Source organism: Bipolaris maydis (assembly GCF_028858645.1).
Source record: "Bipolaris maydis strain C4 unplaced genomic scaffold PSV08scaffold_1, whole genome shotgun sequence".
Classification (NCBI taxonomy): domain Eukaryota; kingdom Fungi; phylum Ascomycota; class Dothideomycetes; order Pleosporales; family Pleosporaceae; genus Bipolaris; species Bipolaris maydis.
The window spans coordinates 2,972,478-2,995,941 of record NW_027093857.1 but is presented as its reverse complement, the minus strand read 5'-3'; the positions used below and the strand labels follow the sequence as shown (position 1 = coordinate 2,995,941).

The following is a 23,464-nucleotide window of genomic DNA, read 5'->3' as shown; positions in this document are numbered from 1 at the left end:
ACTTGTACCATCTTGCAATGCGAAGATCTCTAGTTCGACTCTGGATGGGAGCACTTATTTTTGGGTCCCGACACGACTGGTTGTACTAACATGCATTTACAATTCAGTAGAACATGTCATTTGCATCATTTTTGCTCGGGGGCTGGCCCCATACCCTCACCTTGTTATTACAAATTTAACTGCATAACTACTGCAATTGGTTTAATGGTGTGCGGCGCATGAAGAGCTGTGATAAGGTTAGTCCCAAGAACTCCTACTATTATTGGTCACAGCTATGCTAAGATGTTACTAGATATAGTTAGTGCGTGCAATAGTTTAGCTAATATACAACTATTAACTATCTAACTAGTTAACTACCTATTATTTTTAATAGTTATATAATATCTCCACTACTAACTATAACTAAAGGCACAGGCCCTAAATATGGCAATGTGGATGGTGGGCTGATCGTAAATCCACCAAGCGATTTCCCTTTCAATGATCTAACAGCTGCATTGGAATGGTTGCGAAAAAACGAGACGACCAAACCTCCAAGCCGCTACAAATCTTTCGATTCGACTCCAAGGCTGGCAGTAGCCCCCTAGGGCCAATCAATGGGTACAATTCTATTTAGTCATAGTCTGTACATTTTCGCAATATATTTGCATTGTACCCATGCGTAGTTGGCGTGGAATCTACAGGACATTGAAACGGACTATGGAAAATGCAATGATATATGTCCGGTCTCAACTGTCTTCCACAGAGGAGCTCGTATTCAGTGATGTTTTGGCACTATATGCAGTGAGCGAGACTTATCTCTACGAGGCTCTCATACGAATCGTTGGAGCTTCGCTCCGAAAGACCGTCTATGTCAATCCTACCAACGGAGTCGAATACCACGGCTGGGATATACCAGGTCCAGATCAGACGGCCTATAGCTTGCTTGCTGTTCAGGACTCGAACCACGAGGCTTCTTTGGATATCATAGAGCGTTTACGAGCATTTATCAAGGGCATACCTGGTATGCGTCTGGAATTCAACCCACTTGCCCCACTAGTATGCGACATGCTCCTCTACGACGAGGAAGAAGACCAATCGTACCATATCGAGCACAAATTCATGTCCATAGACCGAGCTGAAAGACTGCTCTGGTTACCCGATGAGTATCGTGATCACAAGCTCAACGGGCATTTCCTCTTGAAGCAAGTAGAGGAAGATTTGGTTATTTATACCCGCTCTGGAAGAGACAACACTAGCGCTGCTGGAACGGAACCTCACGAGATCAAACTGTCGGAAATGGGGAGCGAAAGCATCTTCGCCAAAATAATTAGGGCTAATGGGCCCATCGCCAAGGCGAGACTTGACCAGAAGTGGAGTGATGTTGGGCTTTACGATGACACATTCGAATTCCATTCTCAGAACAAGGCCAGAGCATCCTGTGGAGACAACGTTAGCAAACACCACGCCACTGTCGATGCAGCTCAAATGGGCCTAGATTTTGGAGTTAAAATCAATCAATAGTGCTGTAAACTACGCCGATACGTCTGCATACTCTTATGCAACCATCGCACCGCAGACGCAGTTATCATCGAACACAAGTGGACCAGTAATGACCAAGAACTATACTAATCTTCTGGTTTGGTTCCCGTTTCGCTAGTAGCAAGTGTGAGTGTTGCTAAGAGGGGCATCCTACTTGTATTTGTTGCACATACTATGTCGGACTAAGTAGTTTGAGTTCAACGGGGTTGTCAGAAGGCTCCATCACTATTCGAAGATCTGGGATGGCTAGTTGGGCATTAATTACGATATCTCTCCTGTGATTTTTAACTTAACTCTCCGCTGTATCCAATCCCCGTGTATTGCATTCAAGCCTCTTCGGATGCCCGTTATCCGTTTTTTATAACACCTTATACGTTATTTATTATGCTACGGACAAACTCACTTTATCTTGGTAGTATGGCCGACATAGCACCAATAATTAGTCCGCTACTACGCTGGAGAAAAGGCTGAGATATAGAGCTAAGGTTAGCCTAGGCCTCTTATCTGTGGGATAAGCAGCTATAGAACCCGCAAGGACTCTAATTTAAAAGATTTCGTCATGGCTCCCTTGAAAGCTTATATAAGGCTATCCTCAACGTTTGCCATAGTCCAGCTAGTCTGACTTTGGGTGATCTTTTAGACTTGCCCCCGCGCCCTACACACCCAGAGGTCGGCATAGCAATTAGCACGAGCCCATCAGTGGCGCCTCCTCGTATAGGTATCCGTTTAGCGCGCACTTCACCTGAACGCGACTAAAAGGGCTTCATAGCGGTAGATAGAGCCGAAGAAACTTTGTCTGAGCCCTCTTGTATTTTTTTCAGCTGTTAAACTGTGTCATATATTCGCGACATATGTTTTAGTACGCTATATAAACTTGCTCTAGCACTTCTTCATCGTCAACATGGCTTCAGCATATTCTCTTAGGCAAGCATTCGCTCTTCTTATCCTACTATCAAAAATTGCAGCCGCTACGACAACAGTTTGGCGAAACCTTCCGTATATCATCGGACACAATGATATTGATGTCACACCAGCTATCAGACGCCGCATTATTGGACTGTCCTTCGATGCTATCGCAGGACGCCGCTCCTTTACATTCGGTGCCTCACGAGCTAGTGATTACCAATTACCACATCTAGATGGGGTTGCTAAGGATCATTTTGCCCTTTATTTTGACTCCAATGACCATGCTCTATACCTCAACAATACCAGTTCGGAACGCATACACCTCTCGCCAGCGGCGTCTATTGTTCTACTTACTACATACATCAAAATCTCCATTCCGGATAACTACCCCTTTAACCACGGCCACTGTAGGCTTGAAAGCTTGTAGATTTAAGCTCGTGTTGCCCACACCTACCCTTGCCTATAAGGAAGCCGTTGAAACCTATTTTCTTTTACTACGAGTCTGCTTCTCTAAACCTAGTCAACCTAGTGACATTCAACCCAGTCGAACCTGATCCTCCCAAGAAACATGAACGCACGCTGCCCTCTTTCACGATAACATCCGTCTACCACGAGTGCCTACTATCATTGGTATTCATCGCAGCCATGATGTTGGTCTATAGGTCAGGAGCTTTAAGTATTGCTTCGTCGTAAGCTACCTAGTTATAATCCAATCTGAATCTTCCTTCATCCCATCTCTTTTCGGCTCTGCACTCACTTTGTACCACCCTTGTAGTCAAAAATCCAAATGATCTGGGTTCTCTGAATTTGCTCTCTTATCGTCTCTTCGGCGAATCCTCAGTGATGTTGCGTTTTGGTTGCGATTCACGTCGCCCACAGGCATTGAAATTTTGCATTCTTTTTTTTTTTTTACAAAGCGTATGTCCCGACAGATAAATTACGGAGGTCCGACACATGGAATCAGGCGGTTCCGTACTCAAAAATCGTCGCATTTAGTCTTGTCTCGTACGCACATGACACGTCTCTATTTTCGAAGAAAGATAGAGAGAGAGAGTGAACATGTATGTATCCAGCTCGAAATCCGCCAAATGGAACAGCGGATTGAGCGAGGCAAGAGACTGGGATTTGGGTACTACAAGGCTTTGCGCATCGAGAGCCTTCTTTCTTTCATATTCATAAATTCGATGAATGATGGGTTGAAAGACAGTAGGCGCGTTGCGATGCGTGTGCAAAGACACCCCACGGCCGATGGTGAGGGTGCCTTGTAGCTAGAAGGTTGATTGGTAGGAGGGCGGAGCTGTTTCGCACCGAAAGGTTTTTCTTCATGATTATGTCACGATCTGTGCTATACCTAGTTTGGCACTAGCTTCTTCCTCCCCCTCTGCTATGCTTCCTCGATACCAGCCACTTCACGCGGCATATTTAGCCATTGCACCAATGACATGACTGTATGGATAACCGTGCTTCCCAAGTTCGCTTGAACGAGGGTACTAAGCTCTGGATTTGCTGCTCGGATTGCGACATCGCTTGCGATAGGTTTGGCATGGTTGATATGGCGCTAGCTTCGAGTTGGCATCCCGTGCATGTTCAAGCCGTGTGTATAATCGAGTGACACATAAGAATTTGCGAAGCTGATTTCCATCTTTTCCACCTTGGATTCTACTCCTCCCTAAAAGTCTGTTTGGAAATTCTGGTCTCCCAGCTGCTCGTCAAGGATGACGGCTCATACTCACAATGCAGCCGCGGAGCACATAGGCGGGCCTCCGGCAACTGGCCAAGACGCAGAGTTAGGCGCAAACGCGACGGTATCGCATGAGAAAGACTTAGCAATTGGCCTTGTAGGGGAACATGCGCAGGAAATCGACCCAGACATTGAGGCTAGAGTCTTGAAAAAAGTAGACTGGTTCTTAATACCCGCTATGATTGTCGGTATTTCTCACAGCCGGTAACCTACGAGCCGTTTGGATCGTCTGATTAACTCAAAGCCTAGGATATGGACTGGTGTACTACGACAAAGCCATCTTGGGCTCCGCAGTCCTCTTCGGCATGACAAAGGACCTCTCACTCAGCATCACAGACACCAGCACGAGGCCACCTACGACAAACACATCCCGTCTGTCATGGGCGACATCCCTGTTCTACTTTGGCATGCTAGCAGGTCTTTACCCCATGACTTTTGCTCTACAGCGCTTCAATCTCGGCCGCATACTGGGTGGCGTCGTTATGCTCTGGGCTCTGGTCTGTATGCTTACCGCAGCCGTCACCACGTACAAAGGGCTTTATGCGCAGCGCTTCTTTCTCGGTTTCGTTGAGAGTATCATACCAACTGGTTTCATGACGATAGTATCTAGCTACTATACGCAACAGGAACAGGCTATACGACAGAGCTGGTGGTTTAGTTCTACAGGCCTCTTTACGATCATCGGAGGTGCACTCAACTATGGCTTTGCACAAATTACTGCTGGGGACTTGAAACGCTGGCAGTACATCTACCTTTTAGCGGGCTGTTTGACTTTCCTCTTCGGTATCTGGTGCTTTTTAATTCCCAACTCGTGTGCTTCGGCATGGTTTCTCTCGCCTGCAGAGCGTGTTGTAGCTGTTGAGCGTCTGCGCAAAGGCGCGACTGGTGTGCGTTGCCAGAAGATCAAACCTGGTCAGCTCAAAGAAGCAGCACTGGATATCAAAATTTGGCTCGTATTTATCCTTATGGCTTCGGCGTACACGGTTAACGGTGCAGTGTCTGGGTTTGGTCCGCTGATTGTCAGTACATTCGGCTGGTCGACACTCGAATCGATCCTCTGGCAATTTCCCCTCGGCGGGTTGTGCCTCATTACCATCTTGCTGTGCGGTTACCTCAGTTCACGGATCCCAAATATCCGCCTCATTTTACTCGTTGTAAACTGCCTCCCTGTCATCGCTGGCTGTGCTATGATTTGGAGAGCAGAATGGACCTACCATGCCGCCACCCCTGTCGCAGGATACTCCATCATTGGCACTTTTGGCGCTGTCGTCAGCCAGACCATTGTTATTGGCATGTCTAACGTGGCTGGAGCAACTAAAAAGAGCGCCATGGCAGCCGCCATCTTTGTCGCGTATTGTGTGGGGAATATTGTTGGACCGCAGTTGATTGATAGCCGAGAAAAGCCAGCACATTACCCAAAGCTGTGGACGGGCTTGATTATTTGGTATGTATACTAGTCGTTACCTGCTTCTCTTTTTGAAACTAATGAGATACGTAGTTACTGCATCACAATCGTTGCAGCTGTAGTGCTCTATCTTGTCCTTCAGCGCGAAAACAAGAAGAGAGTTAGTATCCCTATTGACGAAGCAGAGCGTGATAAGCTGGCATTTATGGACTTGACTGACAAAGAGAATCCTTACTTTCGATATGTTTTGTAGTCAGGGTTTGAGCGCTTTTATGGGCATTGGACCGTGTAGCCAAAGAAAAGCTGGAGCCGCCAAAGCTTTGGAATGATCCTTCATATTGTTGCTGCGACGAGAAGAAAAAAAACAAATCAGATGAGAATAGATGAGGTGGAGACCAAGAGAGGAATTTGTGCAATTTCGATAGTAACATCGTCATGTACAGCTATAAACTCAATCAAGCTGGAATCAAAACTGCGCGACCTGGCCGAAGGCTACAATCCAATAGCGGCTCAAATACACGCAAAAATTCCACAGTCTAGTCCCGTACAACAACGCCAATTGCAACATGGACACAGCCTTTCCACCCGCGTGTCACATCCGTGTACTCCCCCCTCATAAAGCCCCAGGGGATATGTAGCAATGCTCGCTCGAAAGACAAAAGAACAAGGAAAATACAACAGACGCCGAAATCCAGGGACAAAGAAGATAGACACAACGCCCTTGGTTTCAAACCCCAAAGACCAGTTGACTCAACAGATTGGGTTTGCTTTGCTGTATGCATCCATTGGAAGCTCAAATATACAGCCGTCGTCGTCGCCGCGCATTCATCGCTTGGCTGACTGTTGCTCCTGACAAAAAGGAAAAGTGAATGATAGGGTATAGTTGTAACAGGGAGGAGTGCGGATAAGGCATCTTCACGGTACGAGATAACAAAAGAAAAAAGATTGCTGATGCTTCACAGTTATCCATCAACGAAGTGCCCGAGGTCGGGGTCGAACGCCAGCTTCAGTCGCGCTGCGTACTCTGATTGTGGGTGGCCGTATCTCTGGTGCATCGGCCATAGCGGCGTCATAGCTAGGGACAGGCGGGCTAGTTTCCCTCGGCTGTTGCTGGTTCTGTAGGAATGGTGCTCGCTCGTCCCAATAACCATTTTGATGGCTAGCCGTGTTTCGCAGGCTGGGAGAGCCGACAGGACTGGTGTATTCGGGAGGAAGCTCGCCGGGTTGCAGAAGAGTCAGGCCTTGGTTGGCTGGGATTGTCCTTCGATAGTCCTCGCTGGTACCTTCGCCGGGATCATCATTCGAGTCTACGAGGCTGAGTGCCGCGAGGGATATGTCTGTCGGACTACGTTGGGGGCCTGGGCTCGTGGGCACCTGTCTTCCAAGACGCATCTGCTGGCTACTAGACCGTGCATGTGCGTAGCCTGCTTGAATATAGCTGCCAGCCATTCCTTCTCTGACACCTTCCCGCCCAGAGTCTAGCAGTATGGATCCTTGTTCGCTACCATATGGTGGTGGTGGGGCCAAGCTTCCGGTTTGTGGTGCTAAACCCCACTTCTTAACATTGGCCTCAATGAATACGAAGCCCATCTGGCCAAAGTTGACATGGACGTGGCATGGACCATTTGCGCCGACTGTGGGGAAGAAGTTCTGGGTCTTGAGGCCGTGTGCGACGTCATCAAGCCTTTTACCGTTGCGCGTGAAGAAAACTGTTCCGGTTCGAGGTCGGTATCCAACACCAATGACATCTCCTTGAACGTAGGCAGGACCGTATGCAGATGGTTGGAAGGGCTGGTTGTATCGGCGGTTTCCATTGGACATGTATGATATTGACGACTTATGGTAACCTAAGAGGAGTTAGAATGCAGATCAAAGGATGGGGTACATTGGCAGACGCACCTGGGAGCCTGAACAATGGATATGGCTTAGTTGTCACGCCAATCGCTATGCTTGTGCTCTCGGGCTTTTCGTAAACCTTGGCCTCCCAGTAATAGACTTCGTTTTGCTTGGGTATCGGTAGGTTGCTCTGAACGCTGCATTCGGAATCGAAAAACTCGATTTCAGTACGGCCTTCTACAAAGCAGTTTGCAATCTCGAGTTCGGGCTCAAATTCCCAGGCAGATACACCCTTTTCTTGAATAGCCAGGAATTGCGAAAGAGAGATGTCGGTTTGGACGGATTCGGGCGGGTTTGCTTGGACGAAAGCTGTGAAAGTCAGTGCACGTCCGTTCCGATTGAGTGATTAAGCAAAAACGCAATATATCAGGCATACCTTTGGCTCTCAGGTACTCTGTTCGCTGCAGATCGTCCATAGACTCGAGCGCCTCGGCCTCTTCTTTGGCAAATTGCTGTTCGTCATCATATTCACCTGGCCGCGTTATCCGGTCGAGGAAGATGCGGCCTGTTTGCGTGTACCTGAAGTAGTAAACAATGGCGGCGATGATGAGGCATATTCCCGCAGCGCCAAGGACGGAAAAGATGCCGATCATGATTCCCTTTGCCGTGGATCCGAGGCTGTTGTGGGGAGCTGTTGTGTGCGCGACGACATTGTGTTGGGCGCGGTGGTGTGTGAAGGGTGTTGGCTGCATGGGTGGGAGATTGTGACCGGGGTGATACGACGTGTAGAGCGTCGTCGTGGGCCCGTCCGGGTGGAGGGGCTCCTGGGGCAGCATTGCAAGGGGCCAGCGAGACAGCTATCACGGGCGGGAGGCGGCGGAAGGTGGGCGGCGCAGTCCAGGCCGTGAAGGGGAGCGCAGCGGCGCTGGTGATGGTGGTGGTCGGGCTATCAGCGCTGGCAGTGGATGAAGCAGTGGGGGCCGGGACCAGCTCGGTGACGTGCGGCGACAGAGGCGCAGTGCTGGCGACGCGGCGGGGCGACGATGTGCGGCGATGGAGGCGAGATGCGCGGGTGGCAGCAGTTGCAGGCGTCGTCGGTGTCGAGAGAGGACCAAGGAAAAGACGTCGAGAGGCGGGATGGGATGGCGCCGGCGGGCGGCAGTAGTAGAGGGAGGAGTGGTGAGATGTGCGTGAGACGTCAAGTGCCTGACGCTGCGTTGCCACCTCGTCCGCCGCCTGCACACGACACACGCAGGGCCGCGCCTCTAATCAGTCTGCCGATCTAGCCGTCACGCCTTCGCTTGGACTCTTCTAGGCGACTCTGCTGCAACTGTATCAGAACTCGCTCTGCGTCTTGCTTTGCTTTCCCAACGCCGTCGCCCCTAGCTCTGCCCTCGATGATTGCCCGTTGGTTGCCCGCTGCCGCCGTCCAGGCCCAGGCCTCGGCCAGAACCAGACTTGCACCCCAACACCATCGCCTTGCATGGCCACGACACAATGCTTTGCATCTCTGCATGCTGCCTTTGCCCGCCTGGGTATCGAGCAGCCATGCGCCATGCACACCGGGTCACGTGATTCGGCATGGTCAATCACTGTGGCATCGGCGTCTGTCGTGGGCGCTGTTTCGCTTGGTGCGAGGCAAAAGCAATCTGACATTGACCCCATGGTTTCAGACGAGGTCAAATGCTAAAATTGGCGTGCAGCTGTAGTCGCCCGTAGGCGCCGCCGGCACACGGTTCGTGAAGCAGCCATTCCACCACTCACTGCCTAAACGTTATGCAATCGTGAAACATTGACAGTCCACAGCCGCCACCAAGGCGCCTCACCATTCAAAACCACTGAGCCCCCCACCACAGTCCACCACGGCAACTGCTTTGTTCATCGGCACCTCGAATCCTCTCGATGCCCCCGTCCCGCAATGTCCGCCCCGCAATCGAATCGCCATCTGTGCATCAGCCTCGCAAGGCTCGGCCTGCCTACCGTTGACGTCAATCATATCGGATGATGTCAGACTGCCTGTGCACCACCTTCATGTTTTCCCCTGCTTCGGATGATACGACACATGTGTACACGTTGAGCACGTAAGTGTTTGATATGTGGCGGTGCCAAAAATGTGTAATAATTGTTCCTGATGAAGCGAGATAGATCTGCTAGCCAATCACAGCTTATCATCTTGGTAACATATAGCTTTTTTGAGGCAAAATAGAGACTATTTGCTGATTCCGAACCCCGGCCGCACAAAAACGGGATAGCCCTCGTATATCAAATACTTACGTGCTCAACGAGTACAAGGAGCAGCATGTCGTCATCTAGCACTACAGAAACATACAACTGCGTACTTGCATGCTCGACTCGACTAAGATTTCTACTGTAGGACAAAGGAAAGCCCAACGATGGGTTGCCAGGCGCATGCACGCAGGGATTAAATATGTTGCAGATGCTTCCCAGGCACCGATCATACACTGAGTCATGTCTGTGCAGCCTTGATCCTACTACTCACAGTCTGTTCGCGCCTCCAAACAACAAGAATGTGCTTCACATTGGCTTCGTCGTATCACGATGCTTCTCCGCCGAGCCAGCTAGTTTGATATACGTAACACCGGAATATGCCAGGGCGAATGCAGTTCACAAGAATAGAGAAAAAAAAGAAGGAAATTGGGACATGACAGGAAATGAACAATGTTGCTAAATGTCGCTCCTGATCAAGTATGTCAGTGATGGTTGGAGTAGTATCCTGAAGATTGATAGGTTACCGAGAGGCTCTTGCTCAGCGACAAAGGAGAGCGATGAGACCGAGAAATAACCCAGCCACACATGTGCTTGCTGGTAAAGACTAGATAGGAGACAACCCCGACAGCGATCTAGAGCTGGCAAAACTTCCGCTGAGTCGATGGCTTTGCTGCATGCCAACCTAAGCAAGTACAGGCAAGAATCACGGCCACATTAGTCTGAAATTTATTCAGGGCTGCACACCATAGACACACGTGCCAGTTGAGTGTCAAAGTACGAGCATGTTGAAAGCAAGCCAACGAGGCGCGACAGGAGTGGCTGAAGACATGGGGAGCTCCTTCAGGTTAGGTAGTGGGTTAAAGCCCCTAATAACCAAGGGAGCGTTGTTGGTGTGTGGTGTAACGCGAGGGTCGTCTCTCGTGTGAAACTATCGATTTAGTAGAGGAAAGGCGACAGCTAGCGAATGCTTGTTTCGGTACTCTAGTATCAGTGTGGGCAAAGACTACACAGTAGCGAGTCTGCCCGGGCGGGAGGCAACGGTCGGGCCAAGACATGTGATTTCTCGCAACATGCCAGACGCGCAACGCTTGCAATATCAGCGGGGTTTGGGAAAGGCCCGTCCGATAATACAACAATACGGTGTGGCAGCAAAATGTATATGTATATCTGTACTCGAATACAATGATGTAACGTGCATCGAGCCGTGCAACGTGCGGGCTGTCAAAGGCGCTGCCCAGCCTGCGACACCACGAGGGCCATGTGAATGCAGTGGCAGCGAAGAGGCATGACGGCAGCGGTCTTGTTTTCTAGAGCGACAGCCGATATATCCAGGAACTGGCTGGTACACATGCAGTACAGGTGTGGCAGTTGTCTCGTCGCCGCCCTCTCCAAGCAAGTGACCCAGCCAGAGTTGGGAGGTGGGAGGTGGCAGATGAGCGGATCGCCCGCAGCAGACGCGCACTCACAAAACTTTGAACTGGCCTTCCCCCTCCCCTTATAGCTACCGCCCAAACTGCGTCCCTCACCCGCCTCACCCTCAGGTCTGCCGAGGCTTTTTTGCATGCTGTTGTCGACTAAGTTGCTCTGCAGCTGCTCCTTTCTCTCGACTACCGAAGCACTCGATTGGTCGCACACTTAAGGACCCGCAAGCACGTTTCCGCTGCGCCCCGCGCATCACCACTAGCAAACTTGTCGCGGCACACCGAAATTATCACGACAGATTGCTGAAACGCCCGTCGACTTTGCAAAGCAAAAAAAAATGCAATTTGTTTTATGAGACGCTCTCTCTTCGTCAAAGGCCTGTAGGTTGGCACTGCCCCTCCATTCATCCTTCAACCGCCTTCCCCACTAAAGCTAACCATGAAGCGTACCAGCAGACCAAGCTTGAGCCGACACGGCCTACTCTTTTTTTCCCTCACCTTATCTCGCAGTGCAGTCCTACTTCACCACTACTCCCCTTAATCCAGGGTTGCTAGTCGACACGCCCCGCATCTTTTTCTTGCACGGCCAAATACACCGCCCTCCGCTATGGCGTGGCAACCACAGGACGATCCTCTACGGCAGCTGGTCCAGTGCCTGAGCGACTCGCTCAGTGCCAATGACGCAAATGCGCGAAAGAATGCCGGAGAAGTCAGTATCTCTTATTCATGTGCTGGAGAGTTGCATGGCGCTGACCTCGAATACACAGATGCTCAAATCGGCGCAAACTTCGCCTGATATCGACAAATACCTAGCCTATGTTTTCTCGAACAATCAGCCCCCGTCCAGCGTCAACATGGACGCTGCGCAGTACTTCCAAGCAAGAGCTGCCGCAGCCGTCATGCTTAAGAACGACGTGAAGACGGCCTACAAAACCATGCCCGACTCAACCAAAGACTATATACGATCCGTCATCCTTCTCGGCCTACAAGACCCCACATCGCAAATAAGAGGATATGCAGGCAACGTCATTACGGAAATTGTGCGCCAGGGAGGCATCATGGCATGGCCACAAATTCTTTCGGAGCTCATCAGCATGGTTAGCAACGCCGATGGCAATGTCTCGACACAGGCGCAAGAAGGCGCCATGAGTGCGTTGTTGAAGATTTGTGAGGACAACAGGAAAGCCCTCGATAAGGAATACCAGGGGCAGAAGCCCCTCGACTTTATATTTCCCAAGCTTCTCGAAATCACTACAAGCTCTCAGCCTCGGGTGCGCGCTGATGCATTAGCTGCTATCAACGTGTTCGTCCCGGAAAAGCCACCGGCTGTTGTTTCCCACATCGATACACTGCTACAACAACTGTTTCAATTGGCCGGCGACTCAAGTGAAGATGTGCGCAAGCACGTCTGCCGAACCTTTGTTCACATCGCCGATATTGCCCCCCAAAAGATAATACCACACATGGACGGCCTTGTCGAGTTCATGATCACACAGCAACGCACACCAAACAACCCAGACTTGGCCCTGGACGCAGCAGAGTTCTGGCTGTGTGCTAGTGAAGACGAAAAGATGCGCGATCACCTTGGCCCATACCTGGCCAAGATAGTACCGGTTCTGCTTGCGAGTATGGTATACAGTGAAGATGACATTATGCGCCTCGAGGGTGAAGAAGAAGACTATGAGGTTGAGGATCGAGAACAAGACATCAAACCAACTTTTGCGTCGAGCAAAGCTGGAAGACTCACTACCAACGCAAACGGCGAGACCGTTCCTGCCAATGGAGGAGCAGGAGCCTCAGCCGAGGACAACGATGATGACCTGAGTGATGGTGAAATTGACGACTTTGACGACGACGACGATGAGTTTGGAGACCCAGAGGAGCAGTGGAACCTTCGGAAATGCTCTGCAGCGGCTCTCGACGTCCTCGCGTCAGTGTTCCATGAAGCTGTTTTCCAAGCAACTCTTCCTTACCTCACAGATAATCTTAATCATGCTGAGTGGCCCCACCGCGAATCGGCTGTCCTTGCACTCGGTGCTATTGCAGATGGTTGCATGTCGGTTGTTGAACCGCATCTTCCTATGCTCACTCCATTCCTCATCACTCTGCTGGAGGACCCTAAGCCTGTTGTTCGCCAGATCACATGTTGGACTCTCGGACGTTACTCGGGCTGGGCCTCTCACCTCGACGCGACTGGCAAGAAACAATTCTTCGAGCCGGTCATGGAGGGTATCTTGATGAAGATGCTCGACAGAAACAAGCGTGTGCAGGAAGCCGCAGCATCTGCCTTTGCCAATTTGGAAGAAAAGGCAAATTCCGAGCTTGCACCATACTGCACTGTCATTGTCCGACAGTTTGTTCAGTGCTTTTCCATGTACAAGGACAGGAACATGTTCATCCTCTATGACTGTGTCCAGACGTTGGCCGAGCATGTTGGGCCTGAGCTTTCCAAAGACGAGCTTGTTCAAACACTTATGCCCGCTCTCATTCAACGCTGGAATAAGGTGTCGGACCACTCGCGGGAAATGTTCCCATTACTTGAATGTCTTTCATATGTTGCCACAGCCCTCGGGCCCAAGTTTGCTCCGTATGCAGCTGGTATATTTGCCAGGTGTATCAAAATCATTCACCGCAATCTTGAAGAAGGAGTCATGGCATCTGAGATCAATGGCTTTGAGCCTCCAGACAAAGATTTCTTAGTGACCAGTCTGGACTTGCTCAGCGCTATCATTCAGGCCTTGAACCTTCAGGACAGCGCAACACTAGTCACACAGGCGCCGACATTTTTCCAACTATTGGCTGTCTGCATGAGAGACCCTAACAACGATGTACGACAGTCGGCCTATGCTCTTCTCGGAGATTGTGCCATCTATGTCTTCCAACAGCTCCAGCCTTGCTTGCCCGACATCTTGAACATCCTGATCCCGCAGCTCGACTTTGCTCAAGTAACGACTGATGGCCTGGAGACGGGTTATTCAGTCATCAACAATGCGTGCTGGTCTGTTGGCGAGATTGCCATGTGTCACAAGGAAGGCATGCAACCCTATGTCGAGAAACTGTTGCAAAAACTTGGTACCATCTTGTTTGACCAGAGGGTTCCCGAGTCTCTGAATGAGAATGCGGCCATTGCTCTGGGCCGCTTAGGTCTTGGGTGTGCCCCTTCACTAGCGGTCCATCTTGCGCAGATTGCTCCGGCTTTCATCCGTGCCATTAAGAATGTCCAATGGACAGACGAGAAGTGCCACGCTCTGACTGGTTTCATGTTGATTGTGCTGGCGAACCCTGGCGCCATGGAGCAATCTCTGCTTGAATTCTTCAGTGACATGTCAATGGCGGACAGCAACGTGGTCCGAGGCCCTGCAGGCAGACAGGTGCTGGAGACATTCCAAAAGGTAAGACAAAGGAAATTATTGTTAGTCGTATCTGTAATTTACTAACGCTCGTGACCAGGTCATCCAACAGTACAAGGGCATGATTTCGGACTTTGACGCCTTTCTGGGTGGTCTTCCCGCAGAGCAACAAGCACGGTTCCGGGAGCTGTACAGCGTCTGAGCGTCTGTCTTTTCTCTCTCTTCCCCTCTCCCCCCCCCCCCCCCCCCCCCCCCCCCAAAAAAAAATTATTTCATGTGGTATAGCGGGCGTTGAATACGGGCATGTGTGCAGTATGGTGTTATAGTGAGAAGAAGAAATATCAGGGGGGAAGAAAAAAGCAGAAGAAAAGCGAGGGTCAGAGTGAAAGGTCCATGGGGTGAGGGTGGGGGATATCACTCCCGACTGAAGGAGAAGAACGAAACGAAGTCAATGAAAGCATTTCACGGCAGAAGGATTATGGGAGCGGAGGGTAACGGTTCTCACGGCATCATATATAGACATTTGTTTCGTTTTTTTTTTCTTATATTCCAGCGAGCGATTTCTTTTTTTTCTGTCCTTTGCTGCTGCTTGGTTTGATTTTTTTTCTCCCACTGAGCTCGACAAAGTGCTATGAAGCAACATTTTCCCGGGCGTTCTTTTTCTTTCTCATTTATGTGAGTGTAGTATGCTGGGTATGGGGGTAGTTTCATACATAGTACAAGTAGATAGCTTAGCTTAGTTTTTTTTCTAAAGTGATAGTCTAAGTGAGGGCGTGTGAGAGGAATCTATGTATAGATGCGTAGGGGGGAAGGGAGGGTGGAGAGATTGTGTGAGTGAGAGAGAAGGTCTGTACAAGGGGGGCTGTGAGAAAGGGGTGTGTGTGTATGTGTGAAGGAGACTGTACGGGAAGTCTATGTTTAGTGTGATGAGACAGAGTGTGTGTGATAGACAGTGTGAATGAAAGATAAAAGTTTTAGCATTACTTCTCGTTTTACAAATTTGGCCGGATATACATGTCCTAGAGTGTTGTTAGTGGTGTTTTGTCTAGTTCATCTTCTGGGGTTCTATGATTCAAGTGTATTTGTCAATTTATAGTTCTGAGCTAGATGGGCCGGTCGGTTGTCTCGACTGTTGTTTCCTGTCTCCCTTCTTCTCCTCTCCCCTTCCCCTCCTTCCCCCCCGTCTTGAGTGAATCCTCGTAACATGGTCCCATGATCTTGGTTGTCGGATTCATAGTTCCTAGTTTCGGTGTCTCTAACCCACCAGGTCTCCAGCATACGAAATGTTAATCTGAAGCCATGATTGTCTGCAACACCCAACACACAGGACTGACTCGGTGAACACAATACGGAAAAATTTACTCTTTTTTTTTCCTCGCTTTTGTCCCGTCCCTCCTCAGAAGCTGATCACTAAAAAGAATAGGAACATGGAGCTCTAATTAACAGGTTTCACGCTATTTATTCATCCGGATAATTTGAAGATAATGTGCTCATCTAGTCGACAATCCAGATCATCAGACTAGCGCATATAGTTCCCTCTTGACACCCCCAAGCCCATCCCGCCCAGTTCTCCCGCTAGCCCCTTTCCAGTGATTTATACGGGCAAGTTAGGTTCGTGGCCGGGACCTAGTGATTTAGTCCAGGGTACCTTGCTATAATGGCATCAACTACAGGCCTGTACCAAGTCGACGTTCATATGCATGTTGTCTGTGTACATGTGTACTATAGACATGTGAGTGGGTTTGAGTGTGTGTGGGTGTGCGCTATCACACAGTAGTTCAGTACTAGTAGTGTACACGTAAAGATCACAGAGAAGGGAAGGGGTGAGGGCCCGCTACTATGTAGAACAGCGCCTTAGTAGAGGCAGTATGACATCATTTTTATGCACGCACTCCCTTACTGGTGTTGGTACGGTGGCTACGTATCTTGCAGCAGTTGGCTGAGTGGCTCGTATTCTCTAGAATTCGCAGCTGTCATGGTTAGGCAACGAGTCACGGCTAGCCTCTCCCTCTTTATTGCTAATTTTTTTTTCAGCCCAATTGCTCGGAGTAGAGGCAGAAGGATTGCTATAGGCTATTATGCAATCATGCTATTTATATTCTCTATTGTAGTCGGAAATCGGTCTCGGACTATCGGCAAAGTGTTCTTGTTATCCTCCCTGTTTTTCTTGTTCTTAGTTGCTTTTCCCCCCGTTTTTCATCTCCCATTTCTTCACTTCTACGACGTGGAAATGAATGTACATGTGATGTAGAGAGTTGGAGATGATAATTTCAGCTAAGCTCGCCATCATTTGGTCTGAAAATTCACTCTACACTTACTGCACAGGCAGATAGATGGACACACACCTACTAAACGAGATTGCATTTGCACCTAGGACCAGAAACGCCTAGTGTAAAGTTAGATACTGAAGAGGTCAAATCATCCGACAAAACCCCCCTTTTCCACAGGGATTAGGAATTGATAGTACTGGAGTACGCCGCTTTGTGCTGCATCCGAGTACACAATAAGTAATCGGGAAAGGGCTAAACCTGGTGGGTACTATAGGTTGATACTAGTCGAGAGAGAAAGTTGGAGACTACCCCTCTTTTTTCACAGGCTAAAAAACCACCGACGGGTCGGAAACAATTGAAGGTTTCGGAGCAAAGACACGTATTAGTGCGCTATCGGGAACGCAGGCGATTAGCATGTTGGCATCAAATGGGAAAATCTTTTTATCGCAAGACTAGTCTGAACGCGACTCAGGGCCTAGACTAGTGGTCGATCTTGTGGGGAGGGGGGAAGGGACTTTGGCACTAGGAGCATTGAGAGGAGTCCGTCGACGACAATTTCTAGAAACGACTCGATGACCGGTCCGAACGTTTCATGGTACGAGGCGCTTTACTTGGGAACTTCTTGGGCCGCGGAACCAAGGACTAGAGTACAGTACAGATGTTATGCACGAAACATGCAAGTGGGAGTATCTTTTTTTGCATCATCTCTGTTTTTCCATGTGTCTCCTGCTTTGGGAGGGAGGCGGGCTGGGAGTAATAATCTTTCCTCTCGGGCATGCCGCATGGGAGCTGGATTGCTGTGTAACGATATATTGGCAATATCAGCAGATGGAAGGTCTCAACGAGACTATAGCTGGTATGATGTAAGTGGATGCAGCAAATGCAAGCAGGCGTGTATATCCGGGCAGAGAGCCGAGTACTCGGAGCAGGCGTCTGGACGCCATTGGCTAGTGACGGCAAAGAGGACATGTGGTTCTTGTGTCGCCAACCACACCCGTGGGTAGCAATTGGTCCCGCACCAATGACATGACAGGAAAAAAGGCTTTTAATAGCCATGTGCCGGCGGGTGGAGAGGGGTTGTTTGCAGGGTGGTGCAAGTAGCTTGTGGCTTGCAGACAGCTGGAAAAATGGAGACAAATGCGGGTTTGGATTGGCAGGGTCAAAGGCGGGCTTGGGACGAGTGTGGCTAGCAGTGTCTCGATTGGGTGTTACGGGGCGTTGTGATTGGACGAGGCCAAGGGTATTGGAGACATCATTGTGTACCATGTTCATGTATAGAATTTGTCAATTACTTGTTGCGGTCACCGGGAGGGCTAGGGGGCCGCAATGTCGAGCAGACAATGAAGAGGAAGAAAATAGTTCAGGCGGAAATAGGCTAGGTGCAGAAACTCCAGAGATGGCATGGATGAGCCGAGGTGCATTTCTGCTGGCTGCAAAGTTGTTAGGGTAAAGAGAGGTTGAAGCTAAGAATAGCCTTTATGGCCGGTTGCTAACCGGATTGGGATGCTAGTGCAATTGTGGCTTTTGGCAAAGTAGCCGGAGGCCGTGTAGGTACGTACTACTCTACTACCGAGTGATGGGCTGGGAGTGGCTTCATGGAGGCTCTGCCCGAGCGCGAAACGGGCCAGGTAGTAGTGGGCGGGCAAGAGGGTAGTAGTCGACGGGCGCTACGGTGCTAGTGAGATGGACTGCAGCTCGTATCTCGCGATGGCCGTTCTCATTTCACCAAGAGGACAGGAGGGCGCGAGGGGAGGGGAAGGGGAAAGAGAGAGTCAGAGGCGTGGATGAACAGCGGTCAGTGCAGGCAGAGGGTGCAACGGGCGCAGGCTCGTCAGCATGTTCGGCGAGGAGGGGGAAGGGATTGGCGGCGGCCGTTGGGACGACATGGGACAGTGGGATGGAGAGTACACATGTGGTCAGGCGCCACGGCGGGCGGGCTCGCCTAAGTGGCAGCGTGGCAGGGCAAAGAGGCTCGCTGACTCATCTGGGCTGGCTGTGGCGGCGACGAGAGGCTTGTGCCTGGCCGAGCCACCAGAATAGAGCCGCTACTTGGATGGTCTGGTCACGACTCGGCGCCGCGCGACGCGAATAAGTATAGCGGCGAGCGTGCGACGAGCGCGCGCGCAGCGTAGTATCGATAAAAAAAGTGAGGCCAGCGCGGCGGCCGTGGACATGGACAGGCTGAATGGCCGACAGACCCTTTGTGCGTTTGGGCAGATGGATGGTGCAGAGTGCAGTGTGCCGTTGCCGTCATCAGCACTCGCGTGACGGCAGGTGACGCACCGAGGGCTATTTTTGACCTCGAGATATTGGACGGGCCCGGCGTGCGCGCGCAGAGTTGTAGCAATGGCTGCCATTGGCATCAGCAGAAGGCTGTGCTGTGCGGGTTTGGGGCTGGAGGAGCTGGAGCTGGCGCTGGAAGTGGGAGCTGTGCAGACCATGGTGTGGCCCACGGGCAGACAGGCCCTGGACAGGAGACAGGAGGCAGGATGCAAGCAGCCAGCCAGCCAGACAGGCCAGCCAGCATGGCGCGCAGGCAGCGGCATCACGGCCGCAGACAGGACCACGGCGATGGTGATGATGATGATGATGATGATGAGCATCAGCCCTCGAGCGTGGTGCAGGAAAAATTAGCAACGAGGCCCCGAAGCTGACCCGGGGCCGATTGACAGTGGCCGGTCTGGTGTGGGTGCGGCCTGGGACTGGCACTGGCACGACAGGCAGCAAGGGCAGGCAGGGCAGGCGCGACGGGCAGGGCAGGGCAGGCACGACGACGGGCAGGGCAGGGCAGGCACGACGACGGGCAGGGCAGGGCAGGCACGACGACGGGCAGGGCAGGGCAGGGCAGGGCAGCAGGGCAGCAGGGCACGCGGCTGGTAGCTACCCGTTGCAGCTTGGCCCAGCATGCTATCCGCCTGGCTACTGGTCGATCCTTCTCCACGCACGGCCCGCCACACTGTTGGCCTGCCACAGCTCGGCGCTCCTCAATGGCCGTTTTTCACGCCTCTTGCGCGCTGAGCATCCCCGCTGCAAGCGGCTCATGCACCCACTGCTGCCACCGCCCACCGCCCACCGCCCACTGCCCACTGCACTAGACGACGCCCACCAGCACCAGCACCAGCACCAGCACCAGCGTCCGCACCAACGTCCGCACCAGCAACCGCACCAAATGCCTCGAACCGCCCCCAGCCTGCTCCTTCATCGGCACCGGCATCGGCACCCCGGCTGCCCTGCCCAAACGTCTCTCCTCTGTCCTGTCGCTCCCACCACTGCTCACGGCCCTGCCAGGGGGACCGACGCCCACACCAGAGTTGCCTCTTGCTGCAACCCCAGCTGACAGCCAGACCTAGAGCCAGACCACACCTGTTACATGCTCCTGTCCCTCGCCTCAAGTTTCGCCGCGCAGGGGTCCTTCTCAATCCATTCCTGATTCTCCCAGTCACTCACTCACGCACTCACTCACTCACACCCCCCCCGTCCCCACTATCCACCCATCCGTAGCTACACACATACGTAGTTGTACATATCCGTCCACGCTTGCATCCGCACTCTCCCACCTGTCCCGCTCCAGGCTGGCTGCCCTCGGCTCAAGCCATGGCGCCTGTCATGTATGTACGTCCATAGTCCATGTAGCCATGCCGGAACCTCTCGCTGCTGGCTACACGCGAGGGGTCCATGTGGCCACTGGAAACAGAAGCTTAATCCCCACGGGAGTTACACCGGGACCATGTCATACGAGCATGAGCCAGCCGGTCCCATACTGTGTGCATCAATCTATCAACTGTAGCTCCCGCAAGCTTCGCTGTAGTCCCTGCTAGCTTCCCTCCCCTCTGGTCGGCTGCTACCCAAATCCCTCCCATCCCCCCCTCCCTCCGCCCCCCGTGGCGTCACTGCTATTTGCGTGGCCGCCATGTCTCTGCTAATCCTCCTTGGCCCCGTTTCTTCGTCTCCGTTGTCGTTGGTTGCCGAGCACAAGTCACCCTGCGCTTTTGCTCACATACCACCTCCAGCCTGGCGACCCTCTAGTCTCGTAGCCTTGCCCTGATCCTGCATGGTCGCGGTGCAGGGGGCAGCGTGCAGACGAGCTTGACCCCATCCGCTGTCACCTCGTCTCGTTGCCTGTCCGCCAGAAGCATCGCTGGCTTTTGCGTCAATATCTGGGCCAGCCCTAAAGCTATCTAAGCTTATCCATCCTATCTGCACTCTGCACTCTGCACTATATATCACCACAAGCCCATCGTAGTTACTCTGCCCAAAAACACCCTGTCCAATTTATTCACCGGTTTCGACCCCATTACCCTCGCTTTGTCAACTCTGCGCCACATCTACTACACCTGGGACACTTGCTCTCTCTCACACACACTCACACACACACACAACACCACCACCACCACCACCTCCAAACGACTTACCTATATCCTAATCCCACCTGCACTGGGCCTCTGCAAGTCTCAACTGCGCAGTCCCACTCCTCTCGATTCCTCCCACTCGCTAAAACGACTGTCGACTTTCACCAAAACTAACAAAATGGCTGGACCTGGTGGTGGCCCTTCAAGGCGCAGCCATACCAAATCCCGAAAGGGTTGCAAAACCTGCAAGCGGAGGCATATTCGCTGTGACGAGACATTTCCCCAATGGTAAACCACAAAAGCCTTTTTTTCCCCTCTGTTTTTCTTCATGTCCCCGTCCACAGACTAACGACCACTCCAGTCGCAACTGCACGAAGCACCAAGTCCGCTGCGACTACATGGACAGTCCCACTGCCATGATGCCGGAATCTCCACAGTCTCCTCAACAGCCCAACCTGCTCTGGACACCCGAGATTGAGGCTACCATCGAACTCTGGAGACAGACGGGAGAATTCCCCTTCCCAGAGCTTCGAGTCTACCCTCAGCCACAATGGCGTTCCTTGACGACGGTTGATCTCCGTCTCATACACCACCTCTCTTCGATTTCGAACGAAATGTTCAGGAACAGGACCTCGAAATCGACTCTCTGGACTGACATGATGCCCAAGTACGCAATTGACCACCCTCGCCTTTGCCAATCTGTCCAAACACGGCTGACTTGTCCAGATTCTTGAGCATTGCCGCTTCCCATCCATTCGTTATGCATAGCATTCTCGCTTTTTCTGCCTCGCATCTTGCTTGGATCTCTCAGTCGGCTGAGACACGCAACCTTGCCTTTCACCAAGCAAGTCTTGCCCTCAAGGGCCTGCACGACGGCATTACCAACTTTACTAAACACAACTCAGACGCAGTACTTGCGTCTTCTCTTCTACTTGCATGGCAGGCAACGGACTGGTGAGGATGCTCCCCCCGACCAAGTTGTTGATTCACGGCTAACAACAGACACACAGGCGAGGCTGGGCTTCTCTGGTTACCGGTACAAAAACAGTAGGTTGAACCCTGCAAGCCTGCAGATGCACAAACTAACAGTAGAACCAGGTAATACAGTCCATGCAGCCCTGGAGGCACGAATCTCTCTTTGCAGACTACATCGCAGAGCATACTCCTATGCCTGACCGACATTTCATGAACCCCATCAGTACGCCGATATCGCCAGAAGCACACAGGGAGCACATCAACACGCTTGTCGACATTCACGCCTCTCTACAACGCCTACAGCCCTACTTGGTCCACAACGAACAGGAGTCGAAATGGGTAGATCAGCTCAAAGGCTACCTCGACCGCCTGAGATCGTCAGGTCAAGCACAGAGCCCAGAAGAACAGTTCAACCAGCTGTATGCCCTACGCAAGTGGCTATTCTGGGTCCCGATTTCACTTTTGGCTGCAAAACGCGGAGACATCATCGTACTGGTTATCCTAGCGCACTTCTACGCTACCGCATTGGCCTTGGAGCCAATGTTCCCCGATGTTGCGTCCGTCTTTGTCGCAGACCTGTCTGTTCGTCCACTGGAAGAAATCACGCAGCTTGTCCAGGCATTCCAAGACCCACGATACGATTCACACGTACAGACCATGTCGTACCTGGTCCAATTCCCCCTGGACATGGCAACATCATACAAAGGAAGGCGCGAATGGGCAAGACAACAAAGCATGGCCATGCCGCCAATGCAGCAGCCATCAAGCTATCCGCTAGAGTCGATCAACCAGGATCTGGAGAACCAAATTGCTCAGTACAGCTACGGTCAGAGCCAGAGCCTCTCTCCCGCGTTTGCACCGTCGCCTCTGACATTTCTTCCGGCTGGCATGGCTTCTACGCCCACATCGCCATATCTCGAAGTACCTCGGTCGTCAACAGCGGTGGATGCATACGGAACGGCTAGCAGCTATGCGTCGTCAAACAGCTACGCGTCTCCGCTCGGGTCACCGGTAGCGCTGCTGCCGCCATACTCAGCCCCGCAGGAGCATGCAATCTCATTCGGAATGCCATCGGGCTATCCCAGCGGGTTCGTGGCTACACCTATCTGGACGTGAACGAAGGCAGGCTGAACGAACCCTCAGGAACCAAATGAATGCTGCTCCACTGCAAGCGACGGCTTCCCAGGTGCATTATCACATTCCTTCGCCCAATGCAGCAGGCCGGCAGGAGCAGACACCAACTGCGGGGTATGCGCCAAACCAATACAGCCAGGCCTGAGCACCGTTATTTCCCAGATTCGAGAAATCGCACCGACAAGATGAAACGCGACATCCGCCCGGCCCGTTGTCGTCATCTCCACTGCTGCATGGGACGGCGAGGACAATTTCCGATCGATTGGCCTGGGGCCATGGAAGGGGGGAGGGGGGAGGGGGGGTGGAGGTGGTGCATGGGGCCACACGGTC

General features: G+C 51.8%; 6 protein-coding genes across 6 annotated transcripts; 5 read left to right on the top strand and 1 right to left on the bottom strand.

The window, feature by feature from the left end:
- Positions 1 to 654: 654 nt before the first annotated feature.
- PSV08DRAFT_168371 (uncharacterized protein) lies at positions 655 to 1,500 on the top strand (the record flags this gene model as incomplete). The annotated part of the gene is made up of 1 exon (XM_014219917.1): positions 655 to 1,500. One exon carries the CDS (start codon positions 655 to 657, stop codon positions 1,498 to 1,500), a length of 846 nt encoding a protein of 281 aa, XP_014075392.1.
- A 919-nt stretch (positions 1,501 to 2,419) lies between these two features.
- PSV08DRAFT_346607 (uncharacterized protein) lies at positions 2,420 to 2,851 on the top strand (the record flags this gene model as incomplete). Its single annotated transcript, XM_014219916.1, has 1 exon — positions 2,420 to 2,851. The coding sequence occupies one exon, from the start codon at positions 2,420 to 2,422 to the stop codon at positions 2,849 to 2,851; it is 432 nt and encodes a 143-aa protein (XP_014075391.1).
- Positions 2,852 to 4,139: 1,288 nt separating this feature from the next.
- PSV08DRAFT_193714 (major facilitator superfamily domain-containing protein) lies at positions 4,140 to 5,916 on the top strand (the record flags this gene model as incomplete). The annotated part of the gene is made up of 3 exons (XM_014219915.1): positions 4,140 to 4,353; positions 4,415 to 5,609; positions 5,664 to 5,916. The coding sequence occupies 3 exons, from the start codon at positions 4,140 to 4,142 to the stop codon at positions 5,821 to 5,823; spliced, it is 1,569 nt and encodes a 522-aa protein (XP_014075390.1). The 3' UTR covers positions 5,824 to 5,916.
- A 448-nt stretch (positions 5,917 to 6,364) lies between these two features.
- Positions 6,365 to 8,290, bottom strand: PSV08DRAFT_4024 (concanavalin A-like lectin/glucanase domain-containing protein). Its single transcript, XM_014219914.2, has 3 exons — positions 7,843 to 8,290; positions 7,470 to 7,775; positions 6,365 to 7,417 (listed from the first exon to the last, which is right to left on the bottom strand). Exons 1-3 carry the CDS (start codon positions 8,240 to 8,242, stop codon positions 6,540 to 6,542), a joined length of 1,584 nt encoding a protein of 527 aa, XP_014075389.1. The 5' UTR covers positions 8,243 to 8,290; the 3' UTR covers positions 6,365 to 6,539.
- A 3,068-nt stretch (positions 8,291 to 11,358) lies between these two features.
- Positions 11,359 to 14,653, top strand: PSV08DRAFT_4018 (armadillo-type protein). The gene is made up of 4 exons (XM_014219913.2): positions 11,359 to 11,437; positions 11,510 to 11,765; positions 11,824 to 14,448; positions 14,507 to 14,653. Exons 2-4 carry the CDS (start codon positions 11,664 to 11,666, stop codon positions 14,606 to 14,608), a joined length of 2,829 nt encoding a protein of 942 aa, XP_014075388.1. The 5' UTR covers positions 11,359 to 11,437; positions 11,510 to 11,663; the 3' UTR covers positions 14,609 to 14,653.
- Positions 14,654 to 21,203: 6,550 nt separating this feature from the next.
- PSV08DRAFT_214434 (uncharacterized protein) lies at positions 21,204 to 23,213 on the top strand (the record flags this gene model as incomplete). The annotated part of the gene is made up of 5 exons (XM_014219912.1): positions 21,204 to 21,313; positions 21,387 to 21,692; positions 21,752 to 21,979; positions 22,036 to 22,072; positions 22,124 to 23,213. 5 exons carry the CDS (start codon positions 21,204 to 21,206, stop codon positions 23,114 to 23,116), a joined length of 1,674 nt encoding a protein of 557 aa, XP_014075387.1. The 3' UTR covers positions 23,117 to 23,213.
- Between the last annotated feature and the right edge of the window lie 251 nt (positions 23,214 to 23,464).